Source organism: Ciconia boyciana, chromosome 10 (assembly GCF_034638445.1).
Source record: "Ciconia boyciana chromosome 10, ASM3463844v1, whole genome shotgun sequence".
NCBI classification, from domain to species: domain Eukaryota; kingdom Metazoa; phylum Chordata; class Aves; order Ciconiiformes; family Ciconiidae; genus Ciconia; species Ciconia boyciana.
In genome coordinates this window covers 25,079,505-25,094,805 of record NC_132943.1, presented here as the reverse complement: position 1 = coordinate 25,094,805, position 15,301 = coordinate 25,079,505, and the positions used below count along the sequence as shown (strand labels likewise).

The following is a 15,301-nucleotide window of genomic DNA, read 5'->3' as shown; positions in this document are numbered from 1 at the left end:
AGAAGTTGGCATGCATAAAAATAAATTCTGTTCATCATGGATTAAGTCAGCTGAGAAATCAAGTACTGCTTATGAAATGCGGGTGTTAATTTGTTTGCTTACTCTCATAAAGCAGTTCATTTTCTCGTTTGCTTAAATCAGAAAACTATGCAAACCCTACTAGGAGCTCTGCTGAGGAGCTGCAGCAGATCAGGCAAACAAATCCCTGTCAGGCCTGAGGAGAGCACAGAGAATAAAGTGGAATTTCAGATTCTACGTTTGCATATAAACATATGAAATATAACAGTATAAAAATAAAGGCACCGCTGGCATGACCCCATTGGCTTGTTAATGGCTCCAGTACCACTTAAAGCAAAACCAGAGCCAGGAGCCACAGCCCCACCTGTGTGTCACTCTGCTGCACGCAGTTTTGCCGCTCCTGGAGTGACGCAGTGGTGTTATCTTTTTGTCTGAGCCTTGCTGGTCAGCTGCCCAGCAGTGCTCTGGCACAAGGCAGCAGCTCCACTTACCTGAATGGAGACAAGGTCTCCATCCAGCTGTGCTGCTGCTGTGTCTCACTGTACATCCTGGCAAGTGCTGAGAGGAGGCTGGAAAAGCCCATGTAGCAGAAGTATTGGGAAGACGGAACAGAAACAGGAGAAGAGCAAGGAACAAGGGCCTGCTACGTCAGGGGAACAGCATTTATTGCCTAGGAAGGGAAGACACTTCTACAGACTGATTAGCAAATGTGATATAGCTCAGTCCAGGTCTGGCCATGCAATTAAAGGCCGGACTGTGATAGGAAGATGATGAGGAAAGAAGGAAATGCCCAAAGGAGTGTGACCAAGTAAGAATAATAAAAAAAATAGATACAGTCCTGCAGTCAGCCAGGTACTTAAACACTTGAGTATTATCTCTGAAAGCAAAGTTACGTGTTCTAGCTATTGTAATGAGCTGGAGTAAAGCATTTAATAGGGATTAAAGGAGGGGTAAACAGTAAGATTAAAATGATGTGGCCTATTATCTTGTTTACATGAATTAACAAATCATGATGAAAGACTAAACCATAGTAGCAGCATTTCTCCAGAGGTTCACACCCTATGTGAGTCAGAGCTGAACTGAGCTAACATGCTTAAGAAAAGAGAAGGATGATGTGAAACATTCCCCCATGAACATATTCTTCCTTCTTTTTTCTGAGTGGGATTATTAGAAGTGCTTTTCATCCACAGGTTTTAATTACTTTAAATTCAGTGACATTTTTACCCACCCAAAGTTGTGGAAATTGAGATGCCAAGAAATTAAGCAATTGATCCTCAGTCATGTAGCCCGTCATCTGAGAGCTGATCTCCACAGATATCCCAACCTGTGGGCCTGCTCATTTTGCAGTGATGCTCTGAATAGGGCTCTTTCCTGTATTTGTAGATGTGGAAACACTTTTATTTTACTTTTAGCATCTCAGTTGTCACAGCAGAAATATTGACATTAGAGAAATGGGAGAGGAAAGGGGCGGGGGCTGATAAAATAATTCCTGCCTATTGGAAAAATTAGCAGCTAATGATCTTGTCATTGCATTTCTGGACCTACAGGAAAGTAATCAGAAATGAAATCTCTTTCCCCACTAGGCTTTGTTTAAATAAATAGATATGTTGCAACATCATCAATAGTGACAGAGTTCTGTGTGTTCCCAAAAGTGATCACCAGAGACACCTCCAAGAGGAAGGACACCTCTGTCTTCCTCCTTCCTTCCTCATTTCCTGTGAGATTGCCCTTTCTCTCGGTTTGCTTATGGAGAAGTGGAAGGGAAAGATAAGAGAGCAAAGAAGAAACGGGAAGCAGCTACAAAGATGCTAACAAAGACCTCTGATACTCTCAGAGGTCCTGTCCATGCTCAGTTCCAGATTCTCCATAGTGACTGGTTCTCTGCTTTCCAGTCCAGAGCACACTAAAGGAAAGTGATGGCTTAATAAAACACAGTGGCTATGTTTATTGCACCACCTCTTCCATGGTGCAATAGTGGTGGCGATGGTAGCTGTGATGATCCAACCTGAACAAGGGCTTGTGTGTTTTGAAAGCTCGTCCATTTTTCCCCAGCTACAAGCGTTGCTCTAATGACTTTGCAGGACCAGTCTCACTTCTCTGCCTAACATGGGGGATTTTTTTCCCAACAGAACCCAAAGGACCAGGTGGAGGTGGTGGCGGTGGCTTTGGAGGAGGTGGTGGTGGCAGCGGTGGGGGTTTTGGTGGTGGCGGTAGCGGCAGCTTCGGTGGTGGTGGACCACCGGGCCTTGGAGGCCTTTTTCAAGCAGGAATGCCAAAGCTCAGATCTGCTGCAAGTCGAGATGCCGGTAAGAAAGACCTCGCAGTTCCAGTGTGAAAAAGTAAATGAAATGTAATTTTCATCCTGAATGTTGTTTTATTCTTAATACTAGGTTTTATGAGGGAGAAGTGAGACTCCTCTTTCTACCCATCCTCCTAGTTATTGATGAAAACTAAAGATCTCAGCAATGTTGAATTGCTACCTGCAAAGTACAGTCAGGCAGACTAGGTCCTGCCTTAGCTGTGGGTGTGCAGGACCATAGGGGAGCATAAGAGGTTTCCAGGTTAATTCCCCCTTGTGCAACAGGAAAAAGGATATACTTTCCAAATGGAAAGTACATCTGCGTCAGCTCCACGACAGCATGATTTAGCACTTAGGGAGTGCATGAGGCATCCCAGCTGGCTGGTACGCACACTGCAGTTGGAGGCTTGTCTGGGGCACGCACTATATTCCTCTGGCTGGCAAAACAGCTGCCCAAAGCCTCGTGCCCCCTTGAAACGAAGGAGATCTGGGGCGAGTGAGTTTTGTAAGGTTAAGGACGTAGGTTTTCACACTTGTTGAAGGAGGACTGGGCAATGGGGGTTGTAGGGCGTTACGAACTTTATGTATTTTATAGACTAACATAATTTTTCAGCACGTGTGCAAAACAGTCTGTCGGAGCTAGTATTTTCTATTGTGTCACAGTCTATTTTCGGAACTTTTATTAATACAAAAGTTCCTGGCATCACAGAACGGTACTTCTTCAACTGCAAGGCTGGCTGCCTTCTTCCTGAGGGGCACAAGTACCTCCTTGGATAACAGCTACTAGAAAGGGCTGAAAGGAGCCTTTTGCCGGACTGTTGTTGTTAAATGTCATGTAAAAGCTAAGGTTTCTTTGCTTTCACGTTGATGGTATCAAATACTTGCCCGTGACTGTTTCACCCCTCCCCGTGCTATTGCTTGCCGCGTGATGGCTGCCTCAGTTGCGTGACCTTGCGGCCACTTGGGTCTCTCACGAGTCGTCCCTCATAAGCATTATCGGGATGTAACCTGCTACTCTGGAGCGGTTCCCCAGCGCTATCAGAATCGCTGCTCGCTGTTCCTGGGTGCCAAGCCCTGAAGGCTTGCGTGCCCGGTGCCGGGGCCGACCCCCTTAGCGTTTGCAGTGCCTCAGGACGCAGCCCGTTAGGAAAGCGTGGGGCGAAGCCCCTGTCCGATGGATGCTGATGCCCTCTCCTGTCTCCGCAGACGCCGGGGGAGGCCGCCCGCCCGCCCTGCCACCCGGAGGCCGCTCCGCAGCCGCCAAGCCCTTCTCTCCGCCGAGCGGCCCGCCGCGCTTCCCGGGGCCGCCCTCGGGGCCGCGGCCCTCCGCTCCCGAGCCGCAGAGGAGCCGCATGCCGCCGCCGAGGCCCGACGTCGGCTCCAAGCCCGAGGCCGTGCCGCCGCCGGTGCCCAGCACGCCCCGGCCCATCGCCTCCAGCCTGCACAACAGGGCGTCGCCGCCGGTGCCGGGCGTGAGCCGGCAGCCCAGCCTGGGGCCCTCGCCCCCGCCGTTCCCGGGCAGCCGGAGCGCGGGGCCGGCCGCGGCCCCCCGGCAGCCCGGCCCCAGCGCGGCGGCCCCCTTCTCCGGCCGGCCGCCGCTGCCGCCCACCGCGGGCCGGCCGGCGGAGGACAAGCCGCCGCGCCCGCCGCCCCCCGCCGGGCACAGGCCGCCCGCCGCCCGGGAGGCGGCTCTGCCCCGCCGCCGCCGCAGAACAGCAAGCCGCCCGTGCCCTCCGCCCCCCGGCCCACCCTCGGCGCCCCGGCCCCCCCGCCGCCCCCCAGCAGGCCGGGGCCGCCGCCCGTCCCGCCCGTCCCCGGCGGCAGCGACGAGATGCCGCGGTTGCCCCAGAGGAACATCTCGCTGGGGTCCTCCTCGGCGCCCGGCGGCGGGGCGGGCCGCTCCGGACCGCTGCCCCCCCCGCCCAGCGAGAGGCCCCCGCCGCCCGTCAGAGACCCCCCCAGCCGGTCAGGTAGGGAGCCGGGGCGGCGCTGGAGGTGGGGGGAGCCGGGGGGCCGAGGGCCCCGAGCTGGGCGGGGTGGAACAGATGAAGTGGCGGTGCTTTACGGAAAGGGGAGTTTTCCGTCTGCCCGGCGGCGGCGGCGGCCGCGCCACCGTGGAGCGTGACCCGAAATCTTCAGCCGTCCTGCCCTGATAGAGCCCCGCAGGTGCTTCACCTGCTGTGGCCCAGAAGGAGCAGCAGCCTCGGATAGCTTCGGCGGGGCCGTCGCTTCGCGGCCGGGTGCCGTGCCCAGAGGCGCTGGCGGGCGGCGGGGGCAGCGCCTTCCCGCCAGCCGCTGCCAGGCTCCCACCGGCTGTGCGTGGGCGGCCAGCGGTGCTGTGGGCACGAGGGGTTCTGCCGCTGGGAGTGCGGGTTTACGGCGTCACGGTGGCTTACGGGAAGTCACTGTGCATCACCAGCCTGCTCACGTGTGCTTTCGCAGCTCTCAGCGACTTTTCGCTATAATTACTGTAATTGCGAAGGGTTGCAAACAGGAGGTTTCCCCATGATGTTCTTTGATGCAAAGAAGCTGTTTTATCTAGCTTCTGATAGGTGACAGCATTTGCCTTCCTGAGTCAACCGGCGTGAGTTGATGGTGGCGTTCTCGTGAATGGAGGTTTGCAGAACCCGGCCTACTGCGTGTTGGGAGATGCGAACGCTTACAGCCAAATACAAATTATTTTAATAAAAGACCTAGCCAACAGTTGTTAAATGTAATGGCAGTTGTTACAACGTGACTAACTGCTGTTACTTACCGTATGCAGGTTTCAAATAAGACTAAAAATAGAATTGTCTCCTCTGAGTTATTTCATAATATACTTTGTCCTCTGTGACAACTATTGTTCATAACTTTTAAGAATTGCACATCGTAACTTAGCTCTCTTAATACCTGATGGTTCTCCCTTTGGAGATGAGAGAATTTAGGCACAAACAGCCAGGCCCTGTAACATCGGGAAGGGAGAAGCATTGCACAGAAGGCGACGCTGGGAAGCTCCATAGAGTTGCCTTTCATTTCATCCTTTGGAATAAGGATCTGGAATCATCTAAAACCTGCCCAATCCTGGGCAATAGAGATGAATGTCATGGGAGCTCCCACAGGCGACAGCCATCCGTGTTGCTTTCCAGATCCTTGAACCAGCCTGGATCTCCTGTAGCACAGCGCCTGCAGCAGCCATGCAGCTACAGAAAATACTGGCCCCAAAACCGTGCTTTGTGGAGCTGGTTGCCAGCCCAGAGGATGGCACGATGCCAGCACAGCCTGCAGTAAATAAATCAGAGAAATCTTGTCACATTTGACTGGGAGCATAGATCAAAGTTGCAGAGAGTGTCTGCAATTATTCAGACACTTCCAAGAGCTTCCACCAGTGCTTTCCTGGTTGGCTCTTTTCTGAGGCAGACGGTTTTAGCAAATCTGCGCTACCTTTCTGCTGGGTTAATAAGGAGAAGGAAGTTGTAGCAATAAGTTATGAATGTAAATACTCCTGTTCTGCAGTGGTTCAGTATAGATGATGGGGTTTAGGCAGGTTTAGAGAGAGAGCAAGTAAAACTATTCTGAAAGTGGCTAAATGCTTCTCATTCTTAGAAACCATTCCCTGAAGGCAAACTTTAGTAATTTGTAAAAAAAGAAGAAAAAAAGAAAAGAAAAAAAAAAAACCTCCACAAAGTACAGCATGTTTCTTGAAGCATGTTTCAATGCTCGCCACTGGATACACAATATGTGCTGCTCTCTTTTTCCAAATGCACATCTGTAGCTAGATTTCATCAGGACGAGGAAGCATTTCATAAAAATGAACATAATTGTCAGTTGCCCAACCGCACCACCAGAGGCAGTGAGACCTTTGAACACGCATAGCACTCCACACCCTCTGCTTTGTCTCCTCGTGTCCTAAGCATGGGTGCCTCTCTCCCCAACAGCAGCAGCAGCTTTCTTGCCTTTATTTACTGGCTCCTCTCAGAGAAGCGCCCTTCCCCTGCCCTCAGGACAGCCCTGGTCCTGTGTTACGTGGGCTGTGCCTTCGTATTTGACCTGTCGTGTCACCACGCCAGTTACTCAGATACACAGACACTGGGAATGCCAGTCTATGTGTGAGGTCTGTTTCCAGTTTAGCAGGAGGTGAATACGCACCAACTACCGAAAAACCTGGCGTGCAGCACGTATGTTTATAAATGAGCGAGCTGATGCCATGCTGCTTAATGCTGTCACTCCTGGGCTGAATGTCCCTGTGTGCCACCGCAGACCCTGGCTATGACACCCAGAGGGGACCACCCCTATGGACAAAGAGCTCTTCTGCTACATGTCTTCTTGCCTTGCAGTGGTACATGGAAAGGAAATGGGCTATGGTTTGGACCTCCAGAGTACCCTGAATTCCAGCTGTAACTTCTGCTTGTGGGCAGTACAATTTAGAGTGGTTTAAAAGTGGATTCAAGGACCAGCACCTCTACAGAGGCTTCTGTAGCTGAGGGAAATGGGAATATGGTCACTGAGGTGTATTTATGCCTAGATATACCCTACTCCCCTGATCTCTGCTCTTCAAATCAGCACCAACTCCCTAGAGAGCCCTGGAGAGCAGGGAAGTGGGTGCTGAGGGTGATTCCCCCTCGGGGCCGAGGGTCCCAAGCCAGCTCACCCTCTCTGGTTTATTAGCGGGAGGCCATGGGATGCAGGCAGCAGCTTACCACCAGCAGAATAACCCCTGGTGCAAACGGCATTTGTGTGCTTGCCTCTTGTCTTGCTCCAGGCCCCCTCCCACCACCTCCTCCCATAAGCAGGAATGGAAGCACTTCAAGGGCTTTGCCCGCTACTCCCCAGCTGCCTTCCCGGGCAGGGCTGGACAACCAGAGAGCTGGACCACGACCGCCGCTTCCCCCCGACCGGCCGGGCTCGGCAGCACCGCCGCCTCCACCGCCACCTTCATCAGCTGTCAGAAACGGCTTCCAGGATCCAGGTGATGGTAAGCCATCCTCCTAGTTGTTTGCCTTTGACAGAGACCGTGTAGTGGCTTTTGGCCTTAATACATCAAAAAAGGTTTGGGATAGAGGCGTTGTTTCTAGTGCAGACGACCTTTGATTTCTGACCAACAGAGGTGTCATTTGGGTCTTGATGCCAAGTAAGAATGGAATAAATATGCCATATATATAGAGCAGAACTGCAAAGTCATCAATATAGCCTCCAAAATAACCCCTTGAAAAACAGCCTGAAAAAAAGAAACGTATTCACCGTGCTTTGCTTTGCTACAATACAAAAATAAGACCTAAGGGGATTGTTCTGACTCTAATAAGAATTCAAACCGTAGCTACCCTAAGACTCTTTGGAAGTCAGAACAAGTTAGATGATGACTCAAAAGCTGAAAGCTGAAAAACAGATGAGGGAAGAGATTGTCAGAACACTGCTGAAAATAAGTATCTCTCTTTTTGCTAGTGTTTATTGAAAAGGTGAGGTCCAAGATCGCTGTTTTAAAGATTTGTGTTTTAAAGATTCATTGTGCTTTTCTTTTTAATTGTTTTCTATTTGCAAAGGACAGATAAATCTTTCAGCTAATTATGGGAGGCCAAAATTGGTATTTCTGACATTTATAAGTTTAGAAAAAGCAAGCAGAAAATAAACTGTAACTCACGCTTTTGAAGCATCTTCACACATCAGGTAAGGCAGGTGGGTCACAGACACATTTTTTCCTACACAAGTCATTTCCAGGGTTCAGAACCTGCAGCTCCTTTACACACTGGTTTCTAATTGCAACCATTGGGAGTAAACATAGAAAAACTGGATCCCAGCAAATAACCACATGTACAACTACCAGGCAAAACTTACTCAGCTGTTCATTACATTATGCAATAAAATATAACAGTATTGCAAGAAAGTTATGGTTGCGAAGTCCCGAAGCAACCAAGTGAAGAAATGACGAAGTTTAATATAGCCCACACTTTCTTTCTTGGGCCTCCAAATTCAAGTGCAGAACAGAGCTCCGTAAACGTTTCCTATTATTTCAATGAAGAAACTGATCAGCTTGCTTTATTCTTTAGAATCCTGTAGACTCAGTAAGTACATCAGTAAGGCCCCTGTCGTCTCAAGAGATGTAGTTTCAACTGATACATTTTTCCATTTTTGACATGAGTTACATACAGGTTTCTCTGTCATAAATTTTATCATAATGGTCCCGAATTTCTTTTTCCTGTATAAAAACTAAGAAAGAAAAAACACCGCTTATAGGTCAGTGTGCTTTTAGTGATGCTTTTGAGCTCTGTATATCAATGAAGTACAAATATCAGAAAATTCTATACCCAGGAACAAAATAGTGTTCTGAAATAGGAGATACTATGCATTTCTGGTAACACATATATAGGTGTGCGTGTGTTAAAAAAGCAGATCTATTATACATGGAAGGGAACATAGCACTTATTTCAGTGGAATTATGGCCATTTTCCTGATCTGTGATTTTGTGTTAAATTGGCTAAGTGATCAGTTAAAGTTAATAAGAATTTTCATTCTCAAACTAACCTAAAGCATCTTCTTCCCTGACTTCCCAATAGGATGCTGGTTCAATAATCAGCTATGTAAGCATTTTGCAATACAAAACATGTATTAAACGTGATGTTAATGTCTATTTACTTTCCTGAAGCTATGTCACAAAACTAACGAGTAAATTGCGTGGGATTTTTTTCAGATGAATGGGAAAGCAGATTTTCTTTTCATCCTATATCTGATTTGCCACCTCCAGAGCCATATGTACCCATGAACAGAAGTTATCCCAGTAAACTAGCAAGAAATGAAAGTAGAGGTAAGTTTGTTCCACCTCTGCTGTTGGAATTTCAGTGTATTGTCCTAAAAACAATGTGGATGGGGAAGAGACTGGATGCTGGCTGAGGTTGCAGAACTTCTCAGACTAACAGCCTGGTCACCTTTCCCCACCACACAGAAAAAGCTAAATGCAGGTTCACAGGCACAAGCCCTCTTAAACTTGTATTTGAGGGGGAAATTGTTTGTTTTTTAAGTTGGAACATGTATTGTAAGAGACCACCTTTGCCATTATAGTCAGGCCTTCTGCTACAGGCAGCCAGAACCACAAAATCCCCTAGGACTTCCTCCTCATTTCCCATCTAAATTCATGCACAACTCATTTATTCTTGTGCCAACATCATCCTTGAGTTTAGTTATCCTCCCTCCTTGGTGTGTTAAACCCCTAATATTTTTTAAGACAACAGTCATATCCTCATCTTAGCTTTTCTTTTGCTGGGCTGATTTAATCAGGATGTACTACACTCTGCTTCCAAGCTATGTTCTCTGATCATCAGGGTTGATTCTGTATACATTTCAGTTTGATTTTGTCTTTTCCAATCAGTGTTACATGCTGTTCCAGTTCAGGTCTAAACCATGTCTTCTACAGCAACATAAATGTTTCCTATCTTCATTAGTGGTATTTTGCCTGATACACCCAAGGATCAATTTACTTCTTTCACAACCAGTGACATTGGTGGCTCATAGTTATCCTGTAATCATCTGTACACTCAGATGTTTCTCCCTCTCTCCTGTTTCCAAATTATGAGGTTTTGGTTTGGAGCAGAAATTCCTGTTAGTCTCTGACCCTTCACTTTGCCCTGTTCGCTTTCATCCCATTCTCGTATTACTCCACAAAGAAAGGCAAAGTAATATGTGCATTTTTTATGTTTCCTTTAATGAGTTTGCAATTAAAATCTTCATATAGGGAAAAACATGAAGAGCTTTGAAATGTTACTGTATTTAGAGCTTGCCACTTTCATTGAAATTTGCATTTGTTACAAGTAGCACTGAGAAGGTATGTGTTGGCATAAAATAGTAAGGCTAACAAGAGCTATCATTCTGTTTTGAGAAGGAGACAAAGGACTAAAATACATATGCTTTCCAGACATTTGGGGATAGCATTAGTTAAAAACTTTCTTTTACACTGTTTGAAGTTCTGATGTTGTTTAATAAACTAACCAGAAACTCTACAAAGATTTTTTAGTAAAATGGCTAGGCAAGAAAATTAGTAGATCTTCACCAGTTACTGAATTAATGGCTTGGATGTAAACTCCCACTTTAAAAGCATCCAGGAAGAGTAACACAAAAAACTTTCTTTCTCTTTTAGGTGGCTCTGGCCGAAAAGAAAGAGGTGCCCCCCCGCTTCCGCCTATACCAAGGTGAAATGGGTTCTGGCCCATCTTTGGGCGACGTCTGTTTTCAAGTTTCCTTCGAGTCACCTCTCCTGTCCACATCATTGGAAAGTTGTCTGTTTTGCTTTATTTCCACTTTTGGCTTGTCGGCTGGAACAAACTTCAGTCTCTAGTACAGAAGTAATAGATGCAGCTTATGAACTATAGTTGCTCAAAGCTATAAATTTTATTTGCTTATACTGCAGGCAGTCATGAAAGGCATTTTGTGGACCATACACAACATACGTGCATCATGCTTACCATGTTCAGCCCTGTCCCCTTGAGAGCTCCACGGGAGGTCTGGCTTTGAATTTAATGAGAGCTGGAACAAAGCTGTTTCATTCACTTTGGGTACAGTGGCTGTATTATTTGAATGATAACGTACAATCTATTTGCTGTTTAAAAAACAGTTGCTGGGGAAAACCATGTAGTCAAGAGTCCCCTGGATCCTTCTTTGCATGCCTAACTTGGCCCATCTGCTTCTGCAAGCCATAGACCTACTACGTGGTGACCAAGATTTCATCCTAAACCTTTTTACTTCAGCTTAGCCAAGCAAATCTTATTTTAAACAATAGATAGCACATCCTGCCCCGAGGATGGAATGTGTCTGGTCTTGTTTTTATCTGCGGAGAATCTTCCAAAGAAAAGCACAAGCAAAGAATTCAGCAGCATAAAAATATCTTTTTTTTAATCCCTCTTTCCATATTTTTTAATAGTGTTATGCTTTTAGTCACCTAATTCTTTCCTACTCTGATGTGGACCAACCCACAGTCATCCGTGTCCTGGATTATTGTAATGGCCTCTACCTGAGACTACATGCGAAGAGTCCTCAGAAAGTAGTCTTGGTGCAAATGCAGCAATTATTGTAGTTGCAGGCTCCTGTAAAGCATCGCTAACACCAGTGCTCCACAGACTGCTTTCCAGTTGTTTCTTAGGTACAATTAGATGATGGGTTTTGACTTAAAAAGCTTCCTAGGGTCACAAGTCTCAGCGAGATTGTATTTGACTTGCATTACAGTAGAGCAGCTGAGGTAAAAAATGTGCGTAAGTGAAAGCCCTTTGATGTAGTGAAGGAGGTCTGGGGGTTGTGTGTTCAAGTGGGAGCATCAGCTCCAAAATTTGCTGTCTGCACTGGTTCAAGAGAAATGGGAATATTTGGCCTTCTGAGTTTACCATGCCTGTCCTTTCGAACTTAGCTGAAAGGAGTCTCCGCAGAGAGCTGCAGGGCTTACATTCATAGAAGAGAGAGTAAAGTATTCTAACATTGTGCAATTGGTTAAAGTGTTTAATGGCTTTTGAATTTTGTGTGTGAGAAAAGAGTTCATTGTATGAGTGCATTTTACAAATTGATCTAAATGCATATAAAATGTCTTTGGAAATTAGAGGAAGATTATAATTCTGGATTTGAAATATTGCTGAATGATAGCTCTTTGTTAGTGGGACTTCTGAAGGTTAGCTCTGACAAATTTCTCCTCTGTCTCCTTAACAGTTTCTGTTTCTTTAACATACTCCTTGGGATCCCTACCAAGCCTGTATCAGCAGCCACGCTTCACAGGGTGTTGCTCAAAAAAAAAAAAAAAAGAAAAACTAGTCATGTAGGCTAAGAAAATGTTTCTCTAGCATGGGGAGACATGATCCTAAGTACACTCTGCAGCTAGAATGAGGTCAGCCCTTGAAAATCTAGGGAATTTACCCGAAGAGTCTGGACCCCACTGAAGTGTTTGTGTGTAGGGCTTTTTGCTCTGTCAGTGGGCGTGGAGGGGCAGGTGCCCTTTTTGCCCAACAGCCTGGACAGTCACAGTGAAGGGGATGAGACAGTTGGATTTGGCCAGATCAGATTTAATTTGGCCTTTTCAGTGTTTGTTTACAAAATCTTGTTAGTGATAGCATTTGATTATGTACCTGTTTTTTACATTTTTATATCTAATGACCTATTTTAAGTTACTATTTATGGTCTTGAACCTGCAATTAATGCGCAGGCGCAGGGATGTATCTACATCTAATTGCAGGATCGTGGCTGTAAGAGTTTCTTAAATGGATATTAGTGGGACCTCCATGTGACAGGTGCACCTTGGGATCAAACCTAGCGCAATACTGAATTTGTATATGTATTTTATGGATGTCACTTAAAGTGCCTGTCTCTTTGGGATATTATTATGTGAATAGAAGTCCAAATAAGATTTTTAGGATAATAACTTAAAGGATAAATTATTGTATTCATGTTTTTCAACTGAAGCACTTATAACTTTCTAAGGACAACATTTTGAATTTAAGAATACAGTATTTTCAGTACCTTGACCTGCCAAATCCTTATTAATATCCAAATAGCTATGCAGCCCAAAAACCAAAAAAAACCTCCAGAAACTATACCTTTTTAGTAACTTACCTGCTTCCAGCATGACTGTTTTACTTTGAGTAAGTCAATGAAAATGCTGCACATTGTTCTGCCAACTCTCTGCATCATTCAAAATATCCTATATTTGATGTTTTGAGCAAGGTTTTCTGACCAGAAATTCTGGACCACTACCAAAGACTTGGCAAACCAGCTTCAGTCTCACTTTAGAATGTGCTGTGTAAAAGGGCCTCAGTCAACAAGCCAAGAAACTTGAGCTGCTTTGGTTTTAGAACTTCTTTGTACTATAGAAACCTCTTCAGAATGGATGTTCGGCATATATGTAAAATAGCTTAACAATGCAGAAAGAGGTATTTTTTAACCTAACAACAACTTTACTATTTATATCTTTTGCTATAAAAGTCCCTAGATATATTCCAGAACAATGCAGCATTTTATCATTCAATATATTGCTTCATATATCAGTAGCTAATTAGAATATGATCAGTATTAAAGTATTTATTTCACTATGAAGTGTTAAAAAAGAAGAATGCAAGACATATTGAATCAGTGGTGCCTTATGACTTTCTTAGTCAACTTTTCTGTGTCTCACTAGAAAAATGAATAGGTGTTGCTTGTCCAAGTCCTCACGTAATGTAAATAGTGCCAACAGTAGCATTATGCAGTGTTTGAGCCAAGTCCTGCTGTTGTAATATGCTCGGTCTGCCAACTTCAGACGGAGCTCCGTGTATGGAGAGACTATTGGATCACTATTGGATCTTTAGGTGAGATGGAGGTGGGCACTGGTTAACCTCACAATCATTTGTTGGTATTGCTCTGGAAATTCAACTCTTTCCCAAAAACAGTGTCTCACTCTGCTGTCCATACAGCCCAGCTGACTTCAGCGTGGTTGCATAGGTTATTAGAGGACTAAATTTGATTCACTGTTTGCATATAGGATTTAGTGCGTTTGCTTCAATGGCATTGTATTATAAACCTTCACACCTCAAACTATCTTTTTATGTCATCACTAAGACTCACATTGTGTGACAACAGCCACGGATGTTCATTTTTGTTTAATTGAAGTCAGTAAATAAAATGGGAATAACTTCCGTACCATGTGGCAATAATTTCTGCTCAATATTTTTGAAGAAAAGCACATGTTATGTCTGTTATGACTTTCTGCACCAGCCATTGGGAGAACAGGTCACAGTGATTGATGTTCAGAATTGTTAAAGGAAACGCAGCTTGTGATTCAGGAAGCATGTATTTCTGTAAATGAACTACTTCTTAAATAAGGTCGCAAAGTTCTTGTTTAGAAGCCAGCATTTCCCAACACTAACAGAATTATAAGAACAATTTTTTTTCTGCAAGACTGAACTGTTAAAGAAGTTCCTTAAATTGTCACTTAAAAAAATGGACGGTAGTTTCTCCTTGCAGCAACAACTGTTTACATGTCACTTGTAGAAGTAGGTGTCTGTTGCAGCAGAAGATGAGGGAACTAAACTGCTATCGTGCTTCACATGTATTATAACAATAATTTTCTGTGCAAGAGTATGCAAATAGAAAGGGTACTTTTTGCCTTAGGAGCAAAGAATGGAGTTGAACAATCAAACTGGGATTATTTCAAGCAGAATGTCAAATGTCAAGAGACCTAGAGAGGGCCCCTCAGCCACAGGACGCTGGAAAGGAGAAGAGTGCTCAAGGAAATACAAACCAATTGGCTGAATGTTGCTATCAATACTGGAGTACAAATCATGATCTAAAATATGCATGTATGTAATACCACATCGCAGTAGCGTGAACACCGTTGTCTCACAGTCAGGTGCGAACAATCTCTTACGGCGGTACATTGACTCTGTATAACATATGTTGTATGAACTTTAATCTTTCTAGCGGTATTCACCAGAAAAGAAGGAGAATCTCTTACCTGAGATATCCAGTAACACATTAAGTGTCGCTAGTTCATGGCATGGTGCTTCATGTACATAGGAAAAAATGGGGATCTTCTAGCCTGTAAGGTGGAAGTGTCTGGACCATTCAGTTAAAATGTAAACCTGGAGCACTGGCAAAAAGGGAAATGTTGGAGTTACTCAGCAGAAGCAGGGCACACATTCTCAGTTCTCAGTGACTGAATATGCGGCAGGTAGGTAGGCAGACTAAGCGAAAAAAATGGAAACCGCATGTCTTAAAAAAGGGAGTAACCCTTCAGTATGTTGCCATTGTGAAATACAGTTTGTCTGTGAAATGTTCCTTAGTGTAAACTAATGCATGCAAAGGAAGACCTCTAAATTTGGACTTCCAAAGCCACACAAGACTGTGAAAGAGAGAGAAACGTAACTTAAAACATAGGCCGAGCAGAAAGTAACATGTTTTTATCAGATGCTTAAAGTTTGAGCTTTTTATAAAATATTAATCTAGTTCTGTGAATATTTTTTTGCTTAACATTTATTTTGTATGTGATTTTGTTCTCCTCATTTTTCTGTC

The 15,301-nt window shown here is 45.1% G+C and overlaps 1 protein-coding gene across 1 annotated transcript in view; it reads left to right on the top strand.

The window, feature by feature from the left end:
• Positions 1-15,301, top strand: part of WIPF1 (WAS/WASL interacting protein family member 1) — a 58,678-nt gene extending 43,377 nt beyond the window's left edge. Inside the window, 6 exon segments of the mRNA XM_072874648.1 lie at positions 2,148-2,324; positions 3,524-4,008; positions 4,011-4,287; positions 7,056-7,268; positions 8,979-9,092; positions 10,419-15,301. Of these exon segments, the coding sequence (XP_072730749.1) occupies positions 2,148-2,324; positions 3,524-4,008; positions 4,011-4,287; positions 7,056-7,268; positions 8,979-9,092; positions 10,419-10,474 (1,322 nt within the window). The 3' untranslated portion in view covers positions 10,475-15,301.